This window comes from Thermothelomyces thermophilus, chromosome 2 (assembly GCF_000226095.1).
Source record: "Thermothelomyces thermophilus ATCC 42464 chromosome 2, complete sequence".
Lineage (NCBI taxonomy): Eukaryota > Fungi > Ascomycota > Sordariomycetes > Sordariales > Chaetomiaceae > Thermothelomyces > Thermothelomyces thermophilus.
In genome coordinates this window covers 5,249,532-5,273,836 of record NC_016473.1, presented here as the reverse complement: position 1 = coordinate 5,273,836, position 24,305 = coordinate 5,249,532, and the positions used below count along the sequence as shown (strand labels likewise).

Genomic DNA, 24,305 nt, shown 5'->3' with positions numbered 1-24,305 from the left:
CCTATAGGCCGTATTCTAGTAGTCCTTCCAGATGCTTCGGTTTAAATGCTAGGTGTCCTTTGTATTCTTTTAGTACTTCCCTAGTCTTATCTTATCTCTTGGTTTTCTAATAGTATACAAACTTGGTTCTATCTATAGCAATACTAGCGATTTCTCCTATCTTAACCTACTACTCCTATTACAGTGCTTCGCATTTGTCAACGGAGAGAATAGCTATTAGTGGTTTAGCTCGTTCCTCCCATCGCAATATTAATATCGTTATACTACCTCTTCTAGAGTCTATAGTAGTCTGTCTGCTACTGTCCGTCTCTTACGGTAGATCTATAAGATATGCCTTCCCCTAAGCATCGTCCGCTCGTGATCCTTGTATGCTCCCCATCTCGCTAGTTGAATATAATTTTATTCGGGGTTATAGGTAGCTACTATTCTTCTAGCTAATACCTAGGTCGTAATCTTTATACTATAGTAACCCTAATATTATATCTTTGTTATTGCCTATATCTATAATACTAGATATAACTACTATAGTCTTTCTTACTATAGTAATATTAATCGGTTTGATTTCCTTATATACCTATTATATTAGAAATGGCCCTTTAACTATACTATACTTCTGCTTTATTCTCTAGGGTATCTATAGCTAATTTATAAGCGTCGGCAAAATCAGGTTCATCTCTGCTCCACTATCTACTAGTATAAGCATTTCGTGCTATTTCCATTATACTATTATCTATAGTCGCTTGTTGTACCGCTATCGTCTAAAGATTATAGCGATTTCCTATATTTCTGCCAGGAGGTCTCGATATAGTAGTCTCTTACACTAGTTCCTCCTATATTATGCTATCACTCACCACTACGTGGGCGTTAATAGTTTCTGGGCCCCTCGAAGGGCCCTGACCCGTTTCCTAGGTCAGTGCTAACCTCTTTAGTTATTTGGCTAATAGTAGCTTTGTCGATCGTACTCATTTCCGTAAGCCATTAAGTGCTTATAGCTTTCTACTATTAAGCCCGTTCTGCTTTTTGTCATATATACTATAGCTTTATCTAAAGCTCCTAAATTCGCGATTTCCTTTCGTCCGCGTAATAGAGGTAATCGTTACTCTAGCACGAGTCCTATGTATCTCGCCCTATTCCGTAGTACCTAGGCTAGGCTCGTTTTGGAACTATTGTAATACCTTCTAGATTATAGGCTTCGATCTTCCAGAGCAATTCGGCCGCTCTGTTTCCTACATTATAAATCTATTCTATGGGATATAAGCTTTTGTCCTCATTTCCTTGTTAGGTCGGCTAGTAATTATTTTCGAATTTGTCGTAGAAGTAGTATTAGCATCTATATACTATATACTAGAACTAGGGCACTTATATATATGCCTTATATTAAGGATATAGTTATATAATATTGCCTAGGAGGTATTAGAATTCTTTCCTAAATCCTTCCCATTGTATATAGACTATAGATACTCTAATACTATAGTAAGAGTGTTTCTTCTAGTAGCTCTTCTATATATACTTGTCTTTTCCACGATTCGTATATATAAACTAGTATTCTAGATTCTATATATCGTTACTAAGTTACTAATTGTCAAGGTACTTAGCGTAGCTATCAGGCCTATTATATACTATAAGCTATCCTCCTTTAATAGTTTCTACGATATATCAGAGTTCCCTTATCTCGTCCCTTATCTTATCACTCTACTAGACAAGTTAAATCAAGCATCTATCCTATTTATATAGTTCTATATTAAGCCAGAAAACTTTATTACAGTACTATTTAATTTGTTCCTAGAAGAATAGAACATTAGGTCTAGGTCTTTCGATTCCTTAGGTATCGGTTGTCTACAATCTGTCCTGCCTCTATATGACCATGAAACCCTATTACCTCAAGGCTAGGAGAATCGAAATTAGCGGTACGTATTCTCCTACCATATCCTATTTAGCAAGACCTATCTCTAGGTCTATAGTGACTAGTTCGGAGTACGGTGCTTGTTCGTCTTCACCGTTGCTATTGTGTCTGAAACTATCCGTGTCACTGCCCCTGTCTTCGTAGCTTGTAGCCGCTATTTCGATGACGTCCTTAGTAGTTTTGTCGATAGCTGTAATTTCCTTTCTAGGGACTATCTTCTACTCTTTCTTCGGGCTTTAATATTCTTGCTTATAGTATCCTTTCTTTCTATAGTTATAGTAGATAATATTAGACTTGTCTTTAGTTATCTTCTTCTAATCTTGCTTTTATGTTATATCTATATTTATAGCTCCAGGGTATATCCTATATAAGGTACTAATGTACGTTTGCTTTTTCTTATCGTTAGCCTTAACTATAGTTCCATTTATTTGACCTTGTTTCTACTACTCTTATATATAGAGTCGATTATCGATTTTGATAGCCTATATAATATATTTATTTAGAGTCTGAGGCCGATTATACTTATATAGCTTATCTTTAACCTTTTCTTTTAAGCTATTATAGAATAGTTATATTAATACTTTGTTATTAAGCTAAGACTTAAGTATATCCTATCTAAACCATATAGTATAAGAGGCTACTAACTTAGTCTATTAGAGATTAGCAAGTCTTTCTTATATATAAATCTTCTTGTTTTTATTACTAAAAACCTTTTAAAGCTCTTCTTTAAAACGGTTATAAGATCAAAAGACTACTTATATAAACGTATCTTAGTTATCTTTATCTTCCTTAGTAAGATAGTCATTCTATATAGGCTTAAACTATCTAAGTACCTTACCCTCTAGTCTCGTAGCTATATAAAGGACTTTAGCTTTATTATCTAGAAACTTATTATCATTAAGCCGAAAGTAAGATCAGAGGTTTGTCAGGAATCCTACGAGATCCTCCTTGGTTCCTCTATATTTACTAAGTGGTTTAATCTCAATATAGCTCACTTTGGCGCCCTCAAGTGCCTTGATTTTGGTATAGGCCTCGTTAACCAATTTCTACAAGTGCTTTTCGCCGTTCTCGAGTTCCTTAATTCGAGCTTAAGCAGCCTTATCTCTCTAGTCTAACTCTTAGATTTGCTAATAAAGTTAACTAAGCTAGGCAAGTAGCTATTCGGCTATAACGTTAGTAGCTATATCGATGTCAAGGTCGAAGTTACTTCCGTTCTAAACTATAATAGAACAAAGGGAGTAATAGTAACGTATGACGAACCTAACTTAGACTTCTTCTAAAAGGGTTTAGACGAAGGTAGATTAAGCGGGACAAGTAGGCAAGTTATCTAAGGGATTTGGTAAAGCTAAAGGGTTTATAATAACACTAGAGTTATCTCTTATAGTAGTTAATAACGATGCTCGGTATAAGTACTGTGATTATAAGGGTTATTATTACTAGTGAACTCCTAGAGTCTACTATAATAAGTGACTATTTATATATATATATACTTCTGTCGGTCGCTTATGGTCCCCTTCTATCCTATCCTTAGATTGCCTTTGGTAGCTAGCTATCCTCTGCTATCTTTCCCTTTTTGGCAATTGTTCGCCCGTGGTAGCCTGCGCTCCCTAGCGATCCTGTGTCAGCCTCGCTTCGTGCCCTTCTTGATTGGTGGCTCGTTTAGCCTGCTGCACCCCACTAGGTCGCGGTATATGGTTGGCTCGTGACAAGTTATATATTATACTATAACTATTATATAGAGCATTACGATAGATAGTGTAAGTATAGAGCAAAGTGCCTAGATAATCTCCTTAATAAGGTTAATATCTTTCTTCCTATATGCTTTTATAGCTTTATAAAGTTTAAGATCTATAGTATATACTAACTAGTATTATAGCTATCCTATCTGTTTACTAACGTCTATAATATATATAATATCTTTATAAAAGGAGTCTTATAGTCATATAAATTCGGCTATAACAGCTATATTAGAAGGTATCAAATCTATAGATATCAAAGGTAACAATCCTTCTAGGAGTTACTCCTAGGAAGTTAGGATAAGGTTATCTCTAGCTTACTTATAGGTTAGGTACTATAGAACTTCTAGATCTAGCTTACAATCGCTATTAGGGTTAACAAATCCCTATATACCGGCAAATTTGGCCTATAACTATAGTTCGATATACTACAAGTTCTAGGAACTAGGCCCTATAAGGTATATAGAAGTCTTAACTAGGATTTTAGATATAATAGACAGATACGTTATCGAAAGCATATTAAAGTAAGGTAAGAGAGTTTATAATAGAAGAAGCTACTACTAATATTAAAGATACATCGGCAGAGGAGTAGTCAAGGCGCTAGGCTTATAACTGCCGAACGTAGTGATGAGCTTCCTAGAGCGTTGAAAGCAGTGTTTGTAGTGAGTGGCTATACGAAGGAAAGAGTGCCTTGTTGAAACTATCTACAAAGGAGACAAAAACGACTAATATTTATAGACAAAGGAACTGGCTAATGCGTTGAACAGCCTTATACAGCTGTGGCATATATGTGGCTAATACTCTTAGAAGCTCCACAGCTTCTGACAAACTCCCTGAAAATCTCAGTCGTCATCGTGGGGCGAGGCTTTGGGCTCGTTTTTTTCTCAAACTGAACAGTGGGAGCGAAGGTCACCCTTCCCAGCTGCCTTGAAGGATTGGCTATTTATGTGTGAGATGAGGTTTTCAAGCCGACTGGCGTTCCTTTGCCTGCAAGTCGCATGTTAGCCATTCTGGATTCGAATCTCCGCACTTTGGATGGGTCGCTGTGAGAGTCGCTCACGGCCCCGGCGCCTCCAACGCACGTGCCAGCTTCGACCCGCACAGACAGGGATACCTGCGGAAGAAAAATTTCGGCGATTGGCTGCCAAACTGAACGTTGGCAGAAGAAGGGCAATTCGAAAGTCAGAGTCCCTTAATGCATTGACCAAGGCACTCGTCAGATGTATCTCCATCGTCAGCACAATATACCTGGCCTTACAGCAACTAGGGCCAATGTTCATTCTGCCTACGATTGTATATCTAGTCACCACCGCCCGGTTTACTTTCGCTTTTTTAAAAGTGTCAGCTCAGGTCATACAGGACCGAAAGGCAGATAGGGACGATGCCTTGCGAGGCTCGGGGAGCAGCCTAGATGAGGTGACTGGTAAGCGGCGAGGGAAATCCGGAGAAAAGACATTGTCACGGGACACTGCTTCTCGGCCGCCGTTGCGACTGTGCTGTCTTAACTCCCAACATATAATCATGCGCTTCCCTTCGTGCCAGTACATACGACCATACCCACCAGAAAGCACGGCATCCCGTCCGCTCTGCCCTAGTTAAGCTGGTGAGGGTCCGGGTAGTAGTTGGGTCGGTGACGACCAGCGAATGCCGGATGTTGTATGTTTTTATTTTATTATTTTTTTGTCCTTTTGTGTTTCCAAGATTCCACCGGGCCCACTGTTGTTGTGGTCGTCCGGGCTCCCGCCCCTCCGGGGCTGACTGCAAGCCACCCACATCCCCTGCCGGGCTTGCCAAAGTTCGGCTCTCTTCTTTTTCCAACCCATATCCCTCAGTCGCGGCAGTGATACGAAAGATTGCTTTCCGCATCCGCTCTCCCACAAAACAGTTTGCCAATTCGGGCCGAGGTCAAAAGTGTCGTGAGCGAACTCTCCTGCTATGAGAAGTAGAGCTCAAAATCATGACTATAGTGTTGAGGTTGTGAATTGGTTGAATCAATTCGAGTCAACAACATTATGATCACACACGAGTCGCGTTTGCAAAGTGTAATTGGAGGGCATCATATTCAGCATTCCATTTATAACCGGTTACCTTGTCGGATCCTCGGGAAATCTACGCTTTTTGAGGGAGAGACGCCGCTAACGGCGACAAAAGTCTAGACTCTTTGGTGCTAAGGTAACCTGCCGTGATTTGCTACGAGCGGAGTCGCGATCTTGTAGGCGAATAATTACCCCACGGGGAAATAACATGCCACCATATGTTCCCGGGTGGAGACGCCCCGGAAAGTGATAGCGGCTATTAGCTTGCCAGTTCGGGAAATAATTACAGCATTGGGTGGGTATTAAGTCGACGGCGTTAGTAAGACTATTGTTCAGAGGACCGGCTCGTTGGGCGAAGCAGGGCTGAACGATATCAGCCTGTTTGTTGACCGGAGGGAAACCTTAATTATGGCTTGACGATGCTACTCTGAGTTTCCAGTCCATGCACCTTGTATTTTGGCTAAAGTCTGTCGATGCCGGTCCGTGTGATGTAGGATCGGAGAGGAGGAAAACGCAGAAGTCGGGGCGGGCGGCGGTTAAGACCGGGGGCTGTGTGAGTGTGTATGCGGATGCGGAGGCAAAAGCCGAGTGCGACGTTTTGTGTTTGTACCCTCCAACACTGACGCCAGTGACAAACACTTATATGTTTTTACAATTTGGGGGATAGGAGGAGTGATTGTCGATGATCTTCGCCCGGATCGCCGATGCTGCGGATGGTGTACCCGAGGCACGCTTGACGCGCGCTTGGCGAGGAAAAATAATGTCATTTCAACATCCGATTTGTCTGCACGCCCAAGAAAAAAAAAAAAAAAAAACGTAACCCCTCGGCAGGGCGGTGTACGGGTTAGTGTTGTGACCTTCCGACTTCCCTACTCCTCATGGCTCCCCTTTTCCTGAACGGGCTTCGGGGCTCGAGAGCCGTGCTTCCCTGAATCAGTAAGGGTGAAGGGGTCGGTCGGCCAGGTGCAAGAGGAGCCCGAAAATTCCCATCCAAAGCGACCACCTCAGTTTAGCCGGGCGGTAGAATTCGTGGAAGGGTTACGTGCTGTGGCTTTGGAAGGTTCCAGCGACCGGGTTCGCGGTTCGTCTGCTTACCAGGGATTAACTAAGGTGCGGCTGGTGTGGGCAGAGAGGCATGCCACAACGGTCAACGGCGGCAGAGTCAGTGCCCCTAGACTATTTCCATGGTTGCATCGAGGCAAAACCGCCTGTTCTTGGCACAGAGCGCGGAGGGTTGGTCTTGGACAGGCCCAATTCGTCCCGGAGTTGCCATGTCTCGCTTTGCGGAAAGGCTGCCGAATAAGTCCTGAACAAGAGTTAAAAAAATTAAGAACATTGTCATGGAGAAATATCCCCAGGCCCATGAATTTGCGTTTTAGAGCTGTGTAGATCTTTGCATATCTCCGGAGTACACTACATAATACATATTAATACATCAGATCAGACGAAGGCTTCGGCTACGTCCGGATCAGCATTGACACGGGGCTGAGTGGGCGTCCAAGGGGCGGCTCCTCCACACACGTGAGACAGGAGGGTTGGTAGCCGAGAACCGGGAATGGAGCCGACAGGGGGTCGTCTTGGTTTTACTGTGTAGCTAGATCCCTTCGGGGCTACGCTAGTGTACGGGTAACACTAGCGTGACCCCAGCTCGGACCGGGAAACGGCATCGTCAGTTCAGCTAAACGACCTGGAATCCGGGAGACAAGACCAGTGCAGTGTAGTGCTGTAGTACTAAGAATAGAGATGGTGACGAGGGGGACGGGGAAGGGGGGGGATCTGCCCGTCTACCTACAATACAAAAAGTGAAGGTTGGGCCTGGAGATGCGTATAAAGCCTTCTTCCATCCCTCCCCTGTTGACAGGGCAAGAGATCTTTCTTGATCGGCCACTCCCTTAGGTTGCCAACAGAGTCTCCCCGAGCTCGAGTCTGCTCCGAGACAACAGACAGAGAGACCCTGCCCGGCAACACACACACACACACACACACACACACACCCCATACACCATGGTTGCTCTCTCTTCTCTCCTCGTCGCTGCCTCTGCGGCGGCCGTGGCCGTGGCTGCGCCGAGCGAGGCCCTCCAGAAGCGCCAGACGCTCACGAGCAGCCAGACGGGCTTCCACGACGGCTTTTACTACTCCTTCTGGACCGACGGTGCCGGCAACGTCCGGTACACGAACGAGGCCGGCGGCCGGTACAGTGTCACCTGGTCCGGCAACAACGGCAACTGGGTTGGCGGCAAGGGCTGGAACCCGGGGGCTGCTCGGTATGCTTCTTCGTTTCTTTCTTCCTTTTTGTTTTTGTTTTAAACAACAACAAAAAAAGTAAACGAAGGAAAAAGAAAAAGAAAAGAAAAAAAAGAGGAAAGAATAATTGGCTGACGGCATCCCACAGCAACATCAGCTTCACGGGGCAGTATAACCCCAACGGCAACTCGTACCTGGCCGTGTACGGGTGGACGCGCAACCCGCTGATCGAGTACTACATCGTCGAGAACTTCGGCACGTACGACCCGTCGACGGGGGCGCAGCGGCTCGGCAGCATCACGGTGGACGGGTCGACGTACAACATCCTCAAGACGACGCGGGTCAACCAGCCGTCCATCGAGGGCACCAGCACCTTTGACCAGTTCTGGTCCGTCCGGACCAACAAGCGCAGCAGCGGCTCCGTCAACGTCAAGGCTCACTTCGACGCTTGGGCCCAGGCCGGCCTCCGCCTGGGCACCCACGACTACCAGATCATGGCCACCGAGGGCTACTTCTCGAGCGGCTCCGCCACCATCACCGTCGGCGAGGGCACCAGCAGCGGCGGCGGCGGCGACAATGGCGGCGGCAACAACGGCGGCGGCGGCAACACCGGCACCTGCAGCGCCCTGTACGGCCAGTGCGGTGGCCAGGGGTGGACGGGCCCGACTTGCTGCTCCCAGGGAACCTGCCGCGTCTCCAACCAGTGGTACTCGCAGTGCTTGTAAACCAACGGGGCTCACAAAAGTGAGCAAGGAGCAAGGAGCAAGGAGCAAGGAGAAGCCGAAGCGATCCCTGTCTATGAGCGGCCACGCGGAATCACGCCGCCGAGCTCAGGGGTTCGCGCGTTCAGGGGTCTCAGGAGCTGTGGGTTCGGTCCCAGGAGACGGGACAGGACAGGTGTGGTCTTCGTTGTATATAGTTTGGATCTTATGCATCCGGCTTTTTACGGAATGCAGTACAAAGTTCTTCTGAATTCAACCCTCCGGGTCTGACATGGTTCGCTCTCGAGGATCGATCGGTTAATCACACTGACTTAAACCCGGGTATAATAAAGTATATATAGATCTAAGCCGCGCATTGTTCCCCTTCTTTCTGAATTTACCTTGTTCCCCTCAACTGGTCATTATTAGGCTGTAATTATGGCTACGTAGCTAAGTCTCTAGTCTCCAAATGTCAACCCACGTGCTACATGATTGATTTGACCAACCCCGGCGGTTTTGAACTTGGACCAAAGGAAGAGATACTAGTTCCTTACCTGAGCAGACCATGCGCTGTATGGGTGTATGTATGTAATCCGTACATACGTCGACGGGCCCCAACAAGTCCGAGAGGGACCCGGCATTGTGGCTTACGTGGGTGTGTTGTATGTATGTATGCACATACATACATACCAGTTCATACGCGGGGGTCGGCAGTTCGGTGGCGCAGCGATTGGCGAGTCTCGGAACTAAACCAGGTCAAGAACGGTTGCACAAGGTCAATTGCCGTCGGCACCAAAAACAAGCACCGTGGCACACACAGAGCCCGAGTGACCGAGTGAATTGAGTGAAGTGCTGTGCTGTCCTCTGGCTTGCCCTTTTCCCTCTTAGCACCGCACCCCCCGAACACACACACACACTCACATCTACACGGCCAAGGTGACACGACCGACAAGGGGGACAAGGAAAGGAAACAAGGAAAAAAAAAAAACAGGATGGGCGGCGACTCGTTTCCCCGTCGCCCGCCGTCCGGCATCAAGGTGATCGTCGTCGGCGCCGGCTTCGCCGGGCTGGCGGCGGCGATCGAGTGCGACCGCAAGGGGCACTCGGTGACGCTCCTGGAGAAGGCGGAGAACATGGACGACATGATGCGGATCGGCGACATCATCAGCTTCGACCCGAACGGGTCTAAGGCGTTTGAGCGGTGGCCCGGGGTGGTCGAGGCCATGGAGGCGGTGGCCCGGCAGACGACCTGGCTGGACCTGTACCACCACCAGGGCCGCTTCGTCACCCGGCAGTCCTTCGCGGGCGAGCGGGCCTGGGGGCGGCGCATCAACGGCCACCGCGGCGAGCTGCACAACATCATCTACCGCCACGCCGTCGCCCGGGGCATCGACATCCGCCTGGGCTGCCGCGTCGAGGACTACTTCGAGACGGACGACCCCCCGCAGGCGGGCGTGGTGCTGGCGGGCAGCGGCGGCGGCGAGCGCCTGTCGGCCGACGTCGTCGTCGCGGCCGAGGGGGTGCGCTCGCGGGGCCGCAAGATCGTCCTGGGCTCGGACGAGAACCCGAAATCGTCCGGCTACGCCGTCTACCGGGCCTGGTTCCCGGCCGACCGCATCCGCGACAACCCCGTCGTCCGGCACCTGGTGGCCCACGGCGACACGCACCAGGGCTACATCGGCCCGGACGTCCACTTCCTCGCCTCGAGCCTCAAGAACGGGTCCGAGGTCAACTGGGTCTTCACCCACGTCGACGACGGCAACATCGACGAGAGCTGGCAGTTCCCCGGCCGGCCCGAGGAGGCGCTCCGCTACCTCGACGGCTGGAGCCCCGTCGTGCGCGAGCTGGTCAAGGCGACGCCGGATGACGGGCGCCTGATCGACCACAAGCTCGTGTACCGCGACCCGCTGCCGACCTTCGTCTCCCCGCGCGCGCGCACCTGCCTGATCGGCGACGCCGCCCACCCTTTCCTGCCCACCTCGATCCAGGGGGCCAGCCAGTCGATCGAGGACGGCGTCGTGCTGGCCGCCTGCCTCGAGCTGGCCGGCGCCCGCGGCGACGACATCATCCCCACCGCCCTGCGCGCCTACGAGAGGCTGCGGTACGAGCGCGTCCACCGCGCCCAGGCCACGGGGCCCAAGACGCGCGAGCGCTGGCACAAGGCCGACTGGTCCCGCGTCTGGGAGAACCCGGACCTCATCCACCTCGTCCGCGAGGAGTGGCTGCTCAACTTTGACGCCGAAAAGGACGCCTACCAGAGGTATCCCCGGGTCGTCGCCGAGTTGGGGGTGGGGCCGCCGCTACGGCCGCGCCTCTGATCCATCCCTCCCCCTCCCCTTCGGCAGCCGCGTCGGGGTTGGTGTTGGTGTTGGTGTTGGTGTTGGTGTTGGTGTTGGTGTTGGTGATGGTGTTGGGAGAGTCGGTGTTAGGTGGGGAGCGTGGTCGGTTGGATCAAAGGTAAATTTAAGGCGAGGAAGGTAGGTAACCAGGCGAGGCGGTTTGGTTACTCTTTCGCTGTCGTAGTAGCTGTTGTAGTAGTAGGAGGACGAGGAGAAGCGGCAGCAGCAGCAGCTATTAATTAGTTCCCCTTTTTTTGTCATGTCACATCACGTCATCCTGTCTCATCGGCCCTCCTCCCCCTTGTTCCCCCCAATTACGAGTCGTCAGACCTTCATGATGCTCGTCGCCCGCAAGTAGTCCACCACCCTCTGCTCAAAGATACCCTCCCTCACCAGCTCCTCTGCCGACTCGACCACCCAGGTCTGGCAGTTGCGCTGCGTGATCTTCTCGCGTCCCCGGTTGCCACCCTGATTATGGGCGAGCAAGTCAGAGGCCTGCTTGGTGAATTAAAAAAAAAAAAAAAAAAAAGAGAGAGAGAGAGAAAGATAAAGAAAGAAAGAAAGAAAAAGGGACAACCCACCTCGCTTCCATCAACCGCCCTCAGCGTCTTCTCGGGCGCAGGGACGCGGAACAGGATCCTCTCAAACTCGCACCGCGGCTGCCGCTCCACCAACACCTCCCCGTCCTCCCTCCCCTCAAACACCGTCCTCTTCCTACTGCCGATGTCGATGCCGCTGCCGCTGCCGCCGCCGCCACCGCCCGCCTCCGCATCGGCATCGGCATCGGCATCGGCATCGGCACGAAAATACTCCCCCGGCACCCACGCCAGCCTCACCCTCCTCGGAACCCCGACGCCGACGCCGGCAGAGGACGAGGTCGACGACGGATGATGACGATGATGATCATCACCGACCTCGACGCGCCATCCCCTGCGGACCTCAAGCCAGAACCCGGAGCGGACGTCCCCGGCGGCCTGGATCACCGCGCCCACCGCGCCCACCGCGCCCACCGCGCCCGTCGAACGGTCCGGGTCCGGGTCCGGATCCGAATCCGACGAAGAAGGATCGGGGTCCGCCGCGGCGGGCGGCGCCGCAAAGTACTCCCAGTGGTCGGCGAACGGGTAGCCGTTGTACACCAGCAGCGACACGAGCACCGTCCCCGGCGGGCCTCGCTCCGGCACCCCTTCCAGGGTGGGCGGCGACGAGGTCGTGGCAGGAGGGAGACCGGATGACGCGTCGGTTCCTTTGTGGGGTCGCTCGGGGACGGAGAAGGAAGGAGGTGGAGGAGGGGGAGGAGGAAGAGACATTCTCGCAAGATCGGGGTGTTCTTGTTTGTTTCGTGTTCAAGGAAAAAAAAATTCGTAGACAGAGTGAGTACTGTGCTGCTTGGAAGTCGCAGTTGAAAGGTGTGAACGGTTAACGGTTCTGAGAAGCCTTGACTGGTCCTTACCGTTTTGGTGTGGTTAGTTTAGTGTATGTTGCGAATGGAGAGCGGGGTGCATGCTTGCTACTTTTCTAGGTTGCGCTGAGCAACAGGCCACTGTGCGTTCGTGCCCGACCACACCGTAAACATTCTTCAAAGCGCAAAGCGGCATGATTATTACACGGTATCTCGGTCGGTCGGGCAATTTTTTTTTTTTTTTTTTTGAGGATATATTGTACGAATTTGCAGCCTACCACGATCTTGGCAGGACCTGCTTAGATTTTATCTCTTTTCCCCCCCCCTCTCTCTCTCTTTTGTCTTTTATGTCCCACGATTCAAAACACCTTCTTCGCCCCGTCACAAGCAAATATTCCGCGTTATTTCGAGCAAGCGAGTCCCGCATGCTCCTGCAAAAATATATAAGCAGCACGAGATCTGAACTCTCCGGATATCTGCCAAAAAAATGGCATCTAGAACAACCGCATCCCGCCCAAAGATCAGATTCGCAGAGAAGAGAACGCGCGGGGAGGAGGGATAACCTGGCAAAAGCTAGCCCTTGCTATCCACAGGCTCAACACCATCGTTAGCAGCGGCTCCCGCGCCTGTTTCCGAGCTGGTTGGCCCTTCAATGTGCGCGCTGTCTTCCGGCGGAGTCGGTTCTGTTCCGATGCGGTCGGCCGAGGGAGACGAGACCTCGGCTTCGCTATCCTCGGGTTTCTGAAGGGGTCTGTGGCTCAGTGGAGGATGCTCCATCCCCACCAGCGGTGGCCCTTCCTGTAAGGTCTGCTGGCTTGTTTTCTCGACTGCCTTGTCATCTGGCGGCGGGCCCGACACATCGGGCAAAGCGCCCCTGTCCGTCTCGACGGATGCCGTCGTGTCCGGATCCGACGCCTTCTCCTCCTCCTCCTTTCCTGGATGATCGGCCGCATCTGCCTCTTCCCGCTTCTCTGTCGTGGTGGCTACTTCTGCTGCTGTTTCTGTTGTTGATGTTGTTGCTGTTGCTGTTGCTGTTGTTGTTGTTGTTGTTGTTGTTGCTGCTGCTGCTGCTTCTTTCGGGTCCGGTGCCTCGGCGACTGCCGGTCCCGGATCATCGGCCCCCTCGAAGGTTGCACGCTGGGGCGAGGTGACGGGAGGGTTTATTTGGCGAGCCTCTGCAGAGAGAGAACCGAGCCCGTTAGCGACTTCGGACAAGAATTGCTTTGCCTCGGCGCCGGCAGTTGCAGCTGGTCCGGCTACCGTCGGTGGGGGGCTCAACTCCGCACGTCGCTGCTCATCGTATGTCTTACGGTAATCTGTCATCCTCAACAACCACTTCCCAAGAACCTTGATCAGGCGCTTCTTGTCTACCGGCTTGGCAACGTAGTCGTTCATTCCATGCTCCAAGCAGCGCTCCCTGTCGCCCTTGAGCGCGTACGCCGTCATGGCGATGATGGGCACCAGGATGCCCGAAGATCGGATCTCCTTGGTCGCGGCATTGCCGTCCATGACGGGCATGCTGATGTCCATGAGCACAATGTCGTAGGCGGCCGGCTTGCCGCACACCATCTTGACCGCCTCCGACCCGTTCGACGCCAGGTCGACGTTCTTGAGGCCGATGGAGCGCAGCATTCCCAGTATGACCTTTTGGTTGATCACGTTGTCTTCCACCACCAGCAGGTTCTTGATCGAGGACACCATCTTGAGCTCGGCCTGCAGCGCGCCGATCTCGTCCGGCACGGCCGGTTCGGGGTCTTCCCTGTCCGACATGGGTTTTCTCCAGTCCCGCATCTGGCCCAGACGCCCGATCTTCTTGAACCGCGCAGTGAACCAGAATACGCTCCCCTTCCTGTCTGGGTTCGGTCGGTAACCGATGCCGCCGCCCATCAGCTCGGCGAGCGACTTGGCGATCGACAGGCCCAGGCCGGTGCCCTTGTACTGTTTGGTCGTGGTGGCGTCGAACTGGGTGAAGGGGGTGAAGAGGTTGGCCGAGGCGTCCTCGGGGATGCCGATGCCGGTGTCGGTCACTTCGGTCAGGATCGTGTAGCTGGTCTCGTCCTCGCTCTCGATCGCGGCCCGCACCCTGATGCTGCCCTTGTCGGTGAACTTGGCCGCGTTGCCCACGATGTTCTGCAGGATCTGCCGGTAGCGCAGCGGGTCGCCATGCACGGACCTGGGCAGGTCGGGGGCCAGGAAGAGCTCGAAATGCACCGAGGGCGGCAGCGTGGCCTGGACGCTGCGGACGACCGAGGTCACGATGCTCGTGATGCCGACAATGTCCGATTTGATGGTGAAGCTGCCCGAGGCGAGCTTCGAGTAGTCGAGGATGTCGTTGATGACCTGCAGGAGGACCTGGCCGGACTCCTCCATGATGCTGACGGTGTCGCGCTGCCTCGCCGACAGCTCCGTGTCGAGCAGCAGGGTGCACGCCGACAGCATGCCGTGCATGGGCGTCCGGATCTCGTGGCTCATGTTGGCGAGGAAGTCGGACTTGAGCTTCTCGCTCTCCTCGTAGGCGGCGATGAGGCGCGCCTCGGTCGACTTGCGCTCCGTCAGGTCGCGCGTCACCTTGCCGAACCCCACGTGCACGCCGTCCTTGTATATGGCCGTGATGACGACGTTGGCCCAGAAGCGGGATCCGTCCCGGCGGTACCGCCAGCCCTCGTCCTCGACCCGGCCCTCGCGGAGGCAGATCTCGAGCTCCATCTGGGGCTTCCCGATGTCGAGATCCTCCTTGCCGTAAAAGATGGAAAAGTGCTTGCCGATGACGTCCTCCCGCTTGTAGCCCTTGAGGACCTCGGCGCCCCTGTTCCAGCTCGCGATGTGGCCGTTTGTGTCGAGGAGGAAGATGGCATAGTCCTTCACGGCCTGGACCAGGATGCGGAAGGCCTCGTCGGTCGAGAAGCCGGGCTTGAACAGCTCGTCAGTCGAGACGTGGACCGGGGGCCCCTCGTGCCACTCGAGAACGATGGAGAGCAGCTCATCGTGGTTGAAGACGGGTATGACGCGCGCATTCCACGAGACGCCGTGCTTCGTGTTGATGGGTATCGTGGTGCGCTCGGCGCGGGCGGCGATGGCATCGTCGATGGTCGAGGTCAAATGGGCGAGCCGACTGGGCCTTGGCGGGTGCAGCTGGCTCTCGATAAAGTCAAGAAAGGACTGGCCGATGCAGTCGTCGGCGGACACGCGCCAGTCGGAGAGAAAGCGCGCCGAGGCTCTCGTGATGCGCCATGCGGGGCTGAGGATGAGCAGCGCGAGGGGAGCGAGGTTGAAGATGAAGCCGACGTCGGGTCCAGCAGACTTGGTCTCGGTCGAGTGCGGGTGCATGGTCGATGGGCGCCCGCGCCGCTAACTACGCCGGGGGGGGGACTCTGGCGTCCCGCGGGTGGGAAGATATGAGACTTCGGTCCGCCCTCAGCCGCCGTTCAGAATGGAATGGCCCACTGCAGATCGGACTAGGGTGGGGGAGCGGGGAAGGGATGGGGTGAGGGGAAGGAATTGATTCTCTGCTGCAAAGCAGGTGCGCGCGCAACGAGCGACAGACCGTGACCCCCGCCTCTGCACGCGGCGGCTCTAATATGATGTCCGGCGATAATCGGCTGTTGTGTCGTTTCCAATGGTTCCGTCGGTGCATTGTCTGCCATTGAGGTTCCGCTGCAGGTCGCTGTTGGAAATATGTATGTAGTACATACATACATACCTGCAACACTGCGCTTTTCCTCGGGGGACCGGCCGCTGCCGTCGGATAGGTGCGGGGTCGCAGCTCCAAAGCCTGATGTCACTGCGGTCTTGCCGAATAAGCGTTCAGCGCCCGGTTCAAAAACTCCGGGAACTGCCAAGCTTTCCAGGATTCGTAGGGGATTCGCAAGGACCATCTCGCAATCTAGTTCGATCTAACGTCGTGGTTCTGTACAAGTATGGTATGTACAGAGTACATTCAAGGATCTATTCAGCTATTATCTGGAGATGGTAGGTTTTCTTGGGTACCTTCAGTCAGTTGGATTGTACATATATACATACAACTACAATAGGAACCTCTACAAGCTCGTACAGTGATGGCTGCACAGTGAATGACGATCTGGAAAGGCGACCCGATTGTGCTATTGCTGGAGTGTGCTTGCCGCAGCGTGCGTTTGACTGAAGCTTGCCTGCACAGTAATGACTGTGCACTGACTGGATTGGGTGGCGCAAGAGTGGCGTTGCACGGACTTTCTGTGGACCGCGAGTGCATGTTGGAGGGTTGTGGAGGGTTCTCGCCGTTTCGGGAAGTGGGCCAGCCCGCCAACCACACAGCAATGCCCAATCGCAATTCTCGCTTTCGAGAACGAGCTCGAATAACTTGTCGAACCACGTCAACCTTCTGACATCAGTATCGATGGTGGTGATGTTGATGCTGATGCGTTATAGTCGGTTCGATATGAGTCTCCTACTAGTGCAGAATATTCGACGAAATTTCTCGGCATCACGTGTCGGTTCTAGCAGTAACTCGCATCAGCTAATCAGATGACGCTGCCGTGATGCAAACACCGGCTGATGCTTCGAGCAACGAAAGAATGGCAGCATACGTTGTAATAGCCAGGCGTGCCTGGTTGACGTGTATATAAGCACCCGGACCTTCTCGAGCATGCTCATCTCGACGACACATCATGCAAGCACAATCGCGCAGTTTCATCACACACATACTTCCAACGCTTCGATCAAAGCCACGGACATCTCTGCTTCTGCAGACAAGCACCTCAGCAACTCGGCAACAGCTTAAAAAACAACAGCAACGCAACATGTCGTCTCTTTGGCACCCGCGCTTCTCCCACAGCGGCTCCAGCACGCCCGGCTTCTCGTCGCTGTTCCGCATGCTGGAAGACTTTGACCGCTACACCTCGCAGCTGGCCAACCAGGGCAGCACCAGCGTGGCGGCCTTCTCGCCTCGGTTCGACGTCGCCGAGCACGACAAAGAATACGTCCTGCAGGGCGAGCTGCCCGGCGTGCCACCGTCAAACGTCGAGATCGAGTTCACGGACGAGCAGACGCTCGTGGTGCGCGGCCGCTCGGAGCGCCAGCACACCGAGGGCGACCCGTCCCTGCTCGAGGGCCCTGCCGAGAAAAAGAAGATCGAGGGTGAGGGCGGCAGCAAGGATACGGCTGCGACCAAGGGCAAGGACGAGGGCAAGCCCAAGCCTCGGTACTGGCTGAGCGAGCGGTCTTACGGCGAGTTCTCCCGCGTCTTCACCTTCCCGGCCCCCGTCAACCAGGACAACGTCCAGGCCAAATTCAAGGACGGCATCCTGGACATCGTTGTCCCCAAGGCCGAGAGGAAGAGCGGTCGGAAGATTACGATTCAGTAAACGGATGGGGGAAAGAGGATATTGCATCTGGGAGGAGAAAAACTGCCATTAGGAGGGAAGTTGCATTGGGAAGGTTCTACTCCAGGGGACAACATGGACTTTGTTATGAAATTTTTTGATGGGTTATGAGGCCGACGTATTATCAGGGGAAGTATGGGAGTGGTATTAATTAACACGGGGAGGATTAATCAGGGTTAATGAGAATTACGAATAATGAAATCGTTCCTTTTTCCCTTTCAAACACCACTGTCTTCCCTCTATTGGTCAAGTGTCTGTCTTGGGGAGAATATCACGAGATCCCAGACAGGATATAGTGATAATGAATGGTCCGTTCAACGGAACCAAAGTATCCATCCCACCGTCGGCCTGTTTTGTCTCATGAACCCAGACAAAACCATTCGTGCCTCATCAGCGTGGTCTTAGATGATATCCATGAGCCTGTCTACTAACTTGGATAAGTAAAGATAATAAGTAACTAAGGGATTTTAATCTTGCAGAATGAGCTCAGCCACACGCGCCAACCTGCGTTTTCTAGCTGCAAGTTGGTGGCCGGGACAGACCTATGGCGAGCCGTGCCGAAAGGGGGCAGTGGGCCTCGACGAGGGTGTTTGACCGCCCTCTCCGTGTACTACCTAACGCAGTTAGTGTGTGTCAATGGCGCTGACATGTCGCTGTACTGCCGCGCCAACCTGCTGCAGGGCACAAATTGGGCGCGCCAAAAAAAAAAAAAAAAAAAAAAAAAGGGGAGGCTGGCTGTGCAGCTTCTGCAGCAGTGAGAGTGAGAGTGAGAGTGAGAGTGCAAGTCGGTGATTTGGTGCCCTACTGACTGTGTTCACGAGGTCCTGCCGTCTCTGATTTTTTGGCACGGTGTCGTCGCTGTCAAACCCCCCTCCCCCCCTCTCACTCACTTTTGTCCCGGTGTCGAGCGGCCTTCTCCCGGTTCGCTTTGGGGCTGGTGTGAGCAACGGTTTAGGACCCGGCACCCGCCGCACCGGCAGTCCCTCCCCTCTCAAGCCAAGGAGGCGCCCTTGCTCCTGGTCACCAAACCCCGTCCCTCCGTCCCCCCCGTCCCCTCCCTCCTCCCTCCTCCCTCCTCCCCCGGCCGAGATGGCCCCTTACGCACCCGAGGGGTGGCTGGACGGGATCCGGGAACCACGCCGTCCCCAGCCGCTGGCTCACATTCGCAGTCCCGAGGAGCTTGACCGCTTGCGACAGCATCGGGACCGGCACCGCAGCCGCCGCTCCGAAATACTCGGGGGGCGCAACGGCCTGGACGGCGACGTCGCCGAGGTGCGCCTGGTGAGCGACATCATCGAGGACCACCCGGACCGCCCGGTCAACATCAACTTCAACTACGGCCCCGTGCACATCTACCAGACCTGCACATGCCCCGTGGGCGGCGTACACACTTGCATCCCCCTGGACCTTACCAATAGCAGCAGCAGCAGCGGCGGCGGCAGCAACACTCCTATCCGGCGGAGAACCATCAGCTACCCGGACCCCTACCCCCCCGCGCCGTCGCCTCCCTCCCCTGCGCCCCGCCGGGGACCTCCTCCCCCCAGGGGCCGCCCACCATCAACACCACCTCCCCCCCGGACTGCTCCTCCACGACCATCCCAACCACCACCACCCCTCCGCTCGATCCTCCGCAACCGCAACCCGGCACCCCCGGAACCGGCGGGCTTGGGGAGGAGGGAAGTGACCGTCATCGTCCCCTCGCCGTCCTCCCCCTCGTCGACGACCACCACCACCACCACCACCACTTCCTCGGGTTCCTCGGGTTCCTCTTCCGACCTAGACGACCCGCCGCCGATCCGGTCGCGACCCCGACCCCGGCCCCGGCTGCCGCAACCGGGAGGGGGAGGAGCGAGCGCCGCGACCATCACCACCATCGGCGTCGGCGTCTGCGAAGGGTGCCGGGCGCGGCGCCGCGTCCTCGGCCTCGGCCGGGACGGGTACTGCGCCGAGTGCGAGGCGGAGCGCGAGTGCGGTGGCGGTGGCGGGCTGAGGGCCGGGAGGATGCCGGCCGGGGCGGGGGCGGGGGCGTGGACCGGCGCGGTTGGTCGTGGTGGTGGTGGTCGTCGTGGTCGTGGTGGTGGTGTCGAAGGCGTGCGGTATGTCTCTTTCGACAGGAGAGAGGAGGAAGAGGAGGCGGCAGCTGCTGCGGCAGCGGCAGCGGCCGCGGCCGCGAGGCGGGAGAGGAGGGAGTGGGAGCGGCTGCGCGAGCAGGAGCGGGAGATCGAGCTGGAGATGGAAATGCTCGAGAGGGAGCGGGAGCGGGAGCGGGAGCAGCGCCGAGAGAGGGAGCTGCTGAGGGAGGCCGGGAGGAGGGGGCCCGTCAGGTGGGAGCGGGCATCGGCCGTGAAGGGTGGAGGGAGCGATCGGCGGTACTACTATCCGGGCGAAGGGCCCGCGTACTATAGCGACTCTGAGGGGGGGAGTGGGTGGTGAAGAAAATAAAAGGGAAAAAAAAAAAGAAGTTGATCCCTGTGGAACTGTTATACTGCGAGCGCCGGGACGGTTTCATAGTGGCTTATGAGCGTTACGACGGACGGGCTACGATCGACGAAGTCACGGTGTCACATGGGTTAGTATGACTTTATGATACGGAAGATTCGTATATTAGCATGATAGGAAAGCATTGATAGGTACGAGGGGATTCAAGAGAGTTAACGGGAGTTGGACGTGGATTTATACAGCATTCGATGAAAAGGGGTTAGGCAATGGACAATTACACATTTTGAGCTTGGATTACTAACTTGTATTTCGTCTCACCTCTCTCGATTTGCATTTTGAGATACGTGTGTTTGGGTCGTTGTATTGCATCAATCACTTCTGTACCTTGATTATCTTCAGAAAGTATCGGAACCAAAACGGAGAACCAGCTCCCGTTAGGGGGCGCCCAAGCCCGGCCACAGAAAGCGACCTGCCTTTAATTATTAGTACTGCATGACATCCAACACACCCAGCGGTGACCAACGCATTAATCTCTACTCCGTACGTATGTGGAATTGTGGTCTTGTGATTATTCCCCCTTTTACAGGATCCACGCGACAGCGAGTCTCTTGTCGCCACCTCGCTCCGGCTCACCCCTAATCATGACGTACCCGAGCAACGCGAACATCACCGCACAGGCGCGACGTGCTTTGAACTGTAACGGCGTGCTTTTAAAGACCACTGCGCCCCTTTCGCAGGTACATCATTACCATAACTCTCGCATGTGTATTAGTTGAAACCCCCCCCTAAAAAAAGTAAAACTTCTGTTCTCTCATATATTCCTCTAATAACCGCCCCCTCTCAACATACGCCGATTTCCCTTAATTACACCAGATAATACCCAATCATACCACAAGATCATTCGAGTGACTGCCTGCTGCCCACCAATGACGACGCCGTCGGACCCCCCTCCGTCGTACGAGGAAGCCGTCCGGGGCGGACCCGAGGCGCTGCCCCGGCAGGCGCGCAACGGCATTCCGCTGCGGGCGCGGCGGAGCATGGAGGACGAGCTGCGGCCGCTGCCCCACGGCTGGGTGCGCGAGCTCGACCCGGAGACGCGGCACCAGTTCTTCGTCGACACCCTGGCGTCGCCCCCGCGCTCCATCTGGCACCACCCGTACGACGACGACACATACCTCGACTCCCTTCCCCCCGCCGAGCGCGACCGGATCCGCGCCACCCGGTCCGCCGCCCAGCGCCGCCGGCCCAGCGCCGCCGATATCGTCGCCGAGGAGACCGACGGCGACGATGGCGAATCCGACTATCACTCGTCCCCTTCCTCCCCCTCCTCTCCCCGCCGCGAGGGCGAGAATCAGGACCGGGGCCAGGCCGGGGATGATGAAGAAGAAGAAGAAGAAGAAGAAAAGAAGCCGAACCAACACGACCGATGGCGGCAGCGGCGGCACTCGCTGGGCCGCAGGCTCAAGGACCGGCTGACGGGGACGACGCACGAGCAGCGGGCGGCGGAGCGGGCGAGGCGGGCGGCGGCGGAGCGCGAGCTGTACCGGCAGCACCGGCTGGTGCGGCGGGCCATGATCGACGCGATGCACACGGGGCGGCCGCAGCCGCTGGGGGTGGCTTGGGGCGGCGACGCGTCCGGGTCGTCGTCATCGTCGTCGTCTTCGTCGTCTCCTCCTTCATCGGCGCGCCTCTACCTCGAGCCCCCCGGCCGCACCTTTCCCGGCGTCGTTGCCGTCCGCCGCCTCAGCCCCTACCTGAGCGAGGTCATCTACGACCGCGAGCGGCGGCCCGGCCCGCCCGGGCGCTACCTGCGGCCCGAGGGCGACATGTACGGGGTCGGGTACGGCGGGTACGGGTGCGGTGGGCACGGGGGCGGGCGGTGGGACCGGCCGCAGGTGGCGTACGGCAGGCCGCTCGGGACCGGGTTCGGGGGCGGGCTGGGGATGCCGCTGATGATGCCGTCGCTCCTCGGGGGCATGATGCTAGGCGGGTTGATGGGGTCCGCTTTCTAGTAACCTCAAACAACGAGAGGGGGTTGAGATGGATGGTTTGGGAACACAGGGATCTAACACAGGGATCTGACACCTGCAACAAGATCGCTGCTGTTGTGTGATATGTGTGTTCCAAGTGTGCTCCTAGCACAAAAAAAAAAGGAAAGGATTTTTTTTTGTCGGCAGAACAACCTAGGTCATGTGTGTCTTGGTTGTTATTGGATTATTCTTGCTTCAGTAAGGCGAACATCAAGAACCCCCAAGTCCCGCTGAGAACACGATGGAGTTATTAATTAGTAAACAAGCGTGGCACCCAGTCCTCTCTTTCCCATTCTTGGATCTCTGGACCTTATCGGGACGCGTCCGGCGTCCAGCCAGGTTCAGCCATTTCGAACCCGCTCGGGTCAAAACCCGGCGCGACTATGGGTGACGGGAGACGGTTATTATTAGTTGCAGCTCACACCCGTCTCGCCCAAAAAAAAGGGAGAGAGAGAGAGTGAGTGAGTGAGTGAGAGAGAGAGAGAGAGAAAGAGAGAGAGAAGAGAGAAACATACCGGTGGTGCCGACGAGGGTCCACTCTCCGAGGCTCCGGGCCCTCTGCCACTCCCACTTGGCGATGGCGACCTGGGGCTGCTGGCCGTCAAAGACGTCCGGGCCGAGCGTGACCTCGCGCACGGGCGAGCCGTCGTCGCGGGCGAGGGAGAGGGTCAGGGGGGCGCCGGCGTAGTAGTGCCACACCTCGACGGCGTCGACGCGGTGCCAGTTGGAGTGGCCTTCGCGGCCCTCGAGTAGGTAGTAGATGGCCGTGCTGGCGGAGCGGTCGGCCGTCACGTTGTAGGCGTCCCGGAACGTCTCGACGTAGTAACCCTTCTCCACGTTCGGGACAAGGTTGAGCTGCGTAATCACCTCCTGCGCCGTCCGCTGGTTGATGGGCGCGGGGGTGCCGTTGCAGTCGTGGTGATGCGACTTGTCTCGGCTGGGCCAGTGTCGCGCCTCGACCTCTCGGGGACTTGCGGGCGATGCAGTCGCGGTCTGGGTTTGTGTCGAGACGGACAAGCCGAGGAGGCCTGCGAGCAGTGTCTGGAGCCGTGCCATTCTTTCTTTCTTTCTTTCTTTCTTTCTTTCTTTCTTTCTTTCTTTCTTCCTTCTTTCCTTCCCTCGTTCCCTTTTCTTTTATTTTCTTCTCCTCTTCCTGCTACTGAACTGTAATTATCGGCACCCTCTGCAGTGTGCGATTTGAAGTGCTGTGGGCCGAGCCTGGGACTGGTGAACAGGGAGCAAACACGCGCTGGATGCGGTTTGCTACTTGCTGCGCGGCAGCGCCGTGGCTCTTCAGTTTTCAATGATAAATAATGACCGCTCAGCGGTGAAGCCTTCCATGGATGTCAGTCACCGTGTCCGTGGAACAGCCATGTCAGCATGCGCCCCTCCCAATGCAACCGCATCCCCCCTTCATCCCGGTCGCGATCTCGAATGCGCGCGTCGGACCATGATCGTTAACCGGTCGGAGCGGGTTCCGTCGTCGAGGAGATACGCACTACTAATCTCCGAGTCCCCTTATGACTTCATTCCTTCCAGCATTCTGTTCCCTCGCGTGGTCCTTCGTGCTTGCTGCTACCAATAGGAACGTGGCGGAAGGCACACGGACCATGGGAGGATCAGTCTGCTGGAAGAGGTCGCCATTTTAAGGCTTAGTAGGCGGCTTACGTTTTTGTGCGTTTGGAACCTTTGCAATAACAAAGATTCTTGGCGTGCTTACCAGCACCACTGCCTGATGCACTGATCTGACCTACCGAAGGTATAGTAATATGTATTTTATGGCCTATTGGCAGCTTCGCTAATATTATGTAAGATTCCAGACCGTGGTGGCAGCGCTGTCGACAGAGTTGCGTTCAATGCTCGGGAAGCTGGCTGACCGCTCCGAGGGAGTAATTAGAGCACCCGTCTAAACTCCCAGAAATCCATCTGTTGTTCATCAAGTCAGTCTTGGTATCGTTGTTGTGAGGAGAACGGCTACCATATGTTGTATTGTGGAAGGTACGATCCAAAAGCGCGATGCTGGGAAAATGGGTCAATGCCGGTTGAGTCACGCCGAGAGCAGCACTTTCCACTTCACATTCAACTGCCCCTTTGGTACTAATTTACTAATTATGCTTC

The 24,305-nt window shown here is 54.6% G+C and overlaps 7 protein-coding genes across 7 annotated transcripts; 5 read left to right on the top strand and 2 right to left on the bottom strand.

Moving 5' to 3' along the window:
* Nucleotides 1–7,679: 7,679 nt before the first annotated feature.
* Nucleotides 7,680–8,644, top strand: MYCTH_100068 (glycoside hydrolase family 11 protein; the record flags this gene model as incomplete). The annotated part of the gene is made up of 2 exons (XM_003662354.1): nucleotides 7,680–7,939; nucleotides 8,068–8,644. The coding sequence occupies 2 exons, from the start codon at nucleotides 7,680–7,682 to the stop codon at nucleotides 8,642–8,644; spliced, it is 837 nt and encodes a 278-aa protein (XP_003662402.1).
* A 968-nt stretch (nucleotides 8,645–9,612) lies between these two features.
* Nucleotides 9,613–11,323, top strand: MYCTH_114691 (uncharacterized protein; the record flags this gene model as incomplete). Its single annotated transcript, XM_003662353.1, has 2 exons — nucleotides 9,613–10,250; nucleotides 10,350–11,323. 2 exons carry the CDS (start codon nucleotides 9,613–9,615, stop codon nucleotides 10,936–10,938), a joined length of 1,227 nt encoding a protein of 408 aa, XP_003662401.1. The 3' UTR covers nucleotides 10,939–11,323.
* On the bottom strand, nucleotides 11,284–12,266 carry MYCTH_47625 (uncharacterized protein; the record flags this gene model as incomplete). The annotated part of the gene is made up of 4 exons (XM_003662352.1): nucleotides 11,284–11,454; nucleotides 11,541–11,667; nucleotides 11,770–11,799; nucleotides 11,842–12,266. The coding sequence occupies 4 exons, from the start codon at nucleotides 12,264–12,266 to the stop codon at nucleotides 11,284–11,286; spliced, it is 753 nt and encodes a 250-aa protein (XP_003662400.1).
* Nucleotides 12,267–12,931: 665 nt separating this feature from the next.
* MYCTH_106527 (histidine kinase) lies at nucleotides 12,932–15,685 on the bottom strand (the record flags this gene model as incomplete). The annotated part of the gene is made up of 1 exon (XM_003662351.1): nucleotides 12,932–15,685. The coding sequence occupies one exon, from the start codon at nucleotides 15,683–15,685 to the stop codon at nucleotides 12,932–12,934; it is 2,754 nt and encodes a 917-aa protein (XP_003662399.1).
* A 1,325-nt stretch (nucleotides 15,686–17,010) lies between these two features.
* Nucleotides 17,011–17,938, top strand: MYCTH_87219 (30 kDa heat shock protein). Its single transcript, XM_003662350.1, has one exon. It carries the CDS (start codon nucleotides 17,137–17,139, stop codon nucleotides 17,698–17,700), a length of 564 nt encoding a protein of 187 aa, XP_003662398.1. The 5' UTR covers nucleotides 17,011–17,136; the 3' UTR covers nucleotides 17,701–17,938.
* Nucleotides 17,939–18,484: 546 nt separating this feature from the next.
* On the top strand, nucleotides 18,485–20,450 carry MYCTH_2302991 (uncharacterized protein). The gene has a single exon (XM_003662349.1). It carries the CDS (start codon nucleotides 18,808–18,810, stop codon nucleotides 20,149–20,151), a length of 1,344 nt encoding a protein of 447 aa, XP_003662397.1. The 5' UTR covers nucleotides 18,485–18,807; the 3' UTR covers nucleotides 20,152–20,450.
* A 490-nt stretch (nucleotides 20,451–20,940) lies between these two features.
* On the top strand, nucleotides 20,941–22,629 carry MYCTH_2302990 (uncharacterized protein). The gene has a single exon (XM_003662348.1). It carries the CDS (start codon nucleotides 21,084–21,086, stop codon nucleotides 22,167–22,169), a length of 1,086 nt encoding a protein of 361 aa, XP_003662396.1. The 5' UTR covers nucleotides 20,941–21,083; the 3' UTR covers nucleotides 22,170–22,629.
* Nucleotides 22,630–24,305: the final 1,676 nt, after the last annotated feature.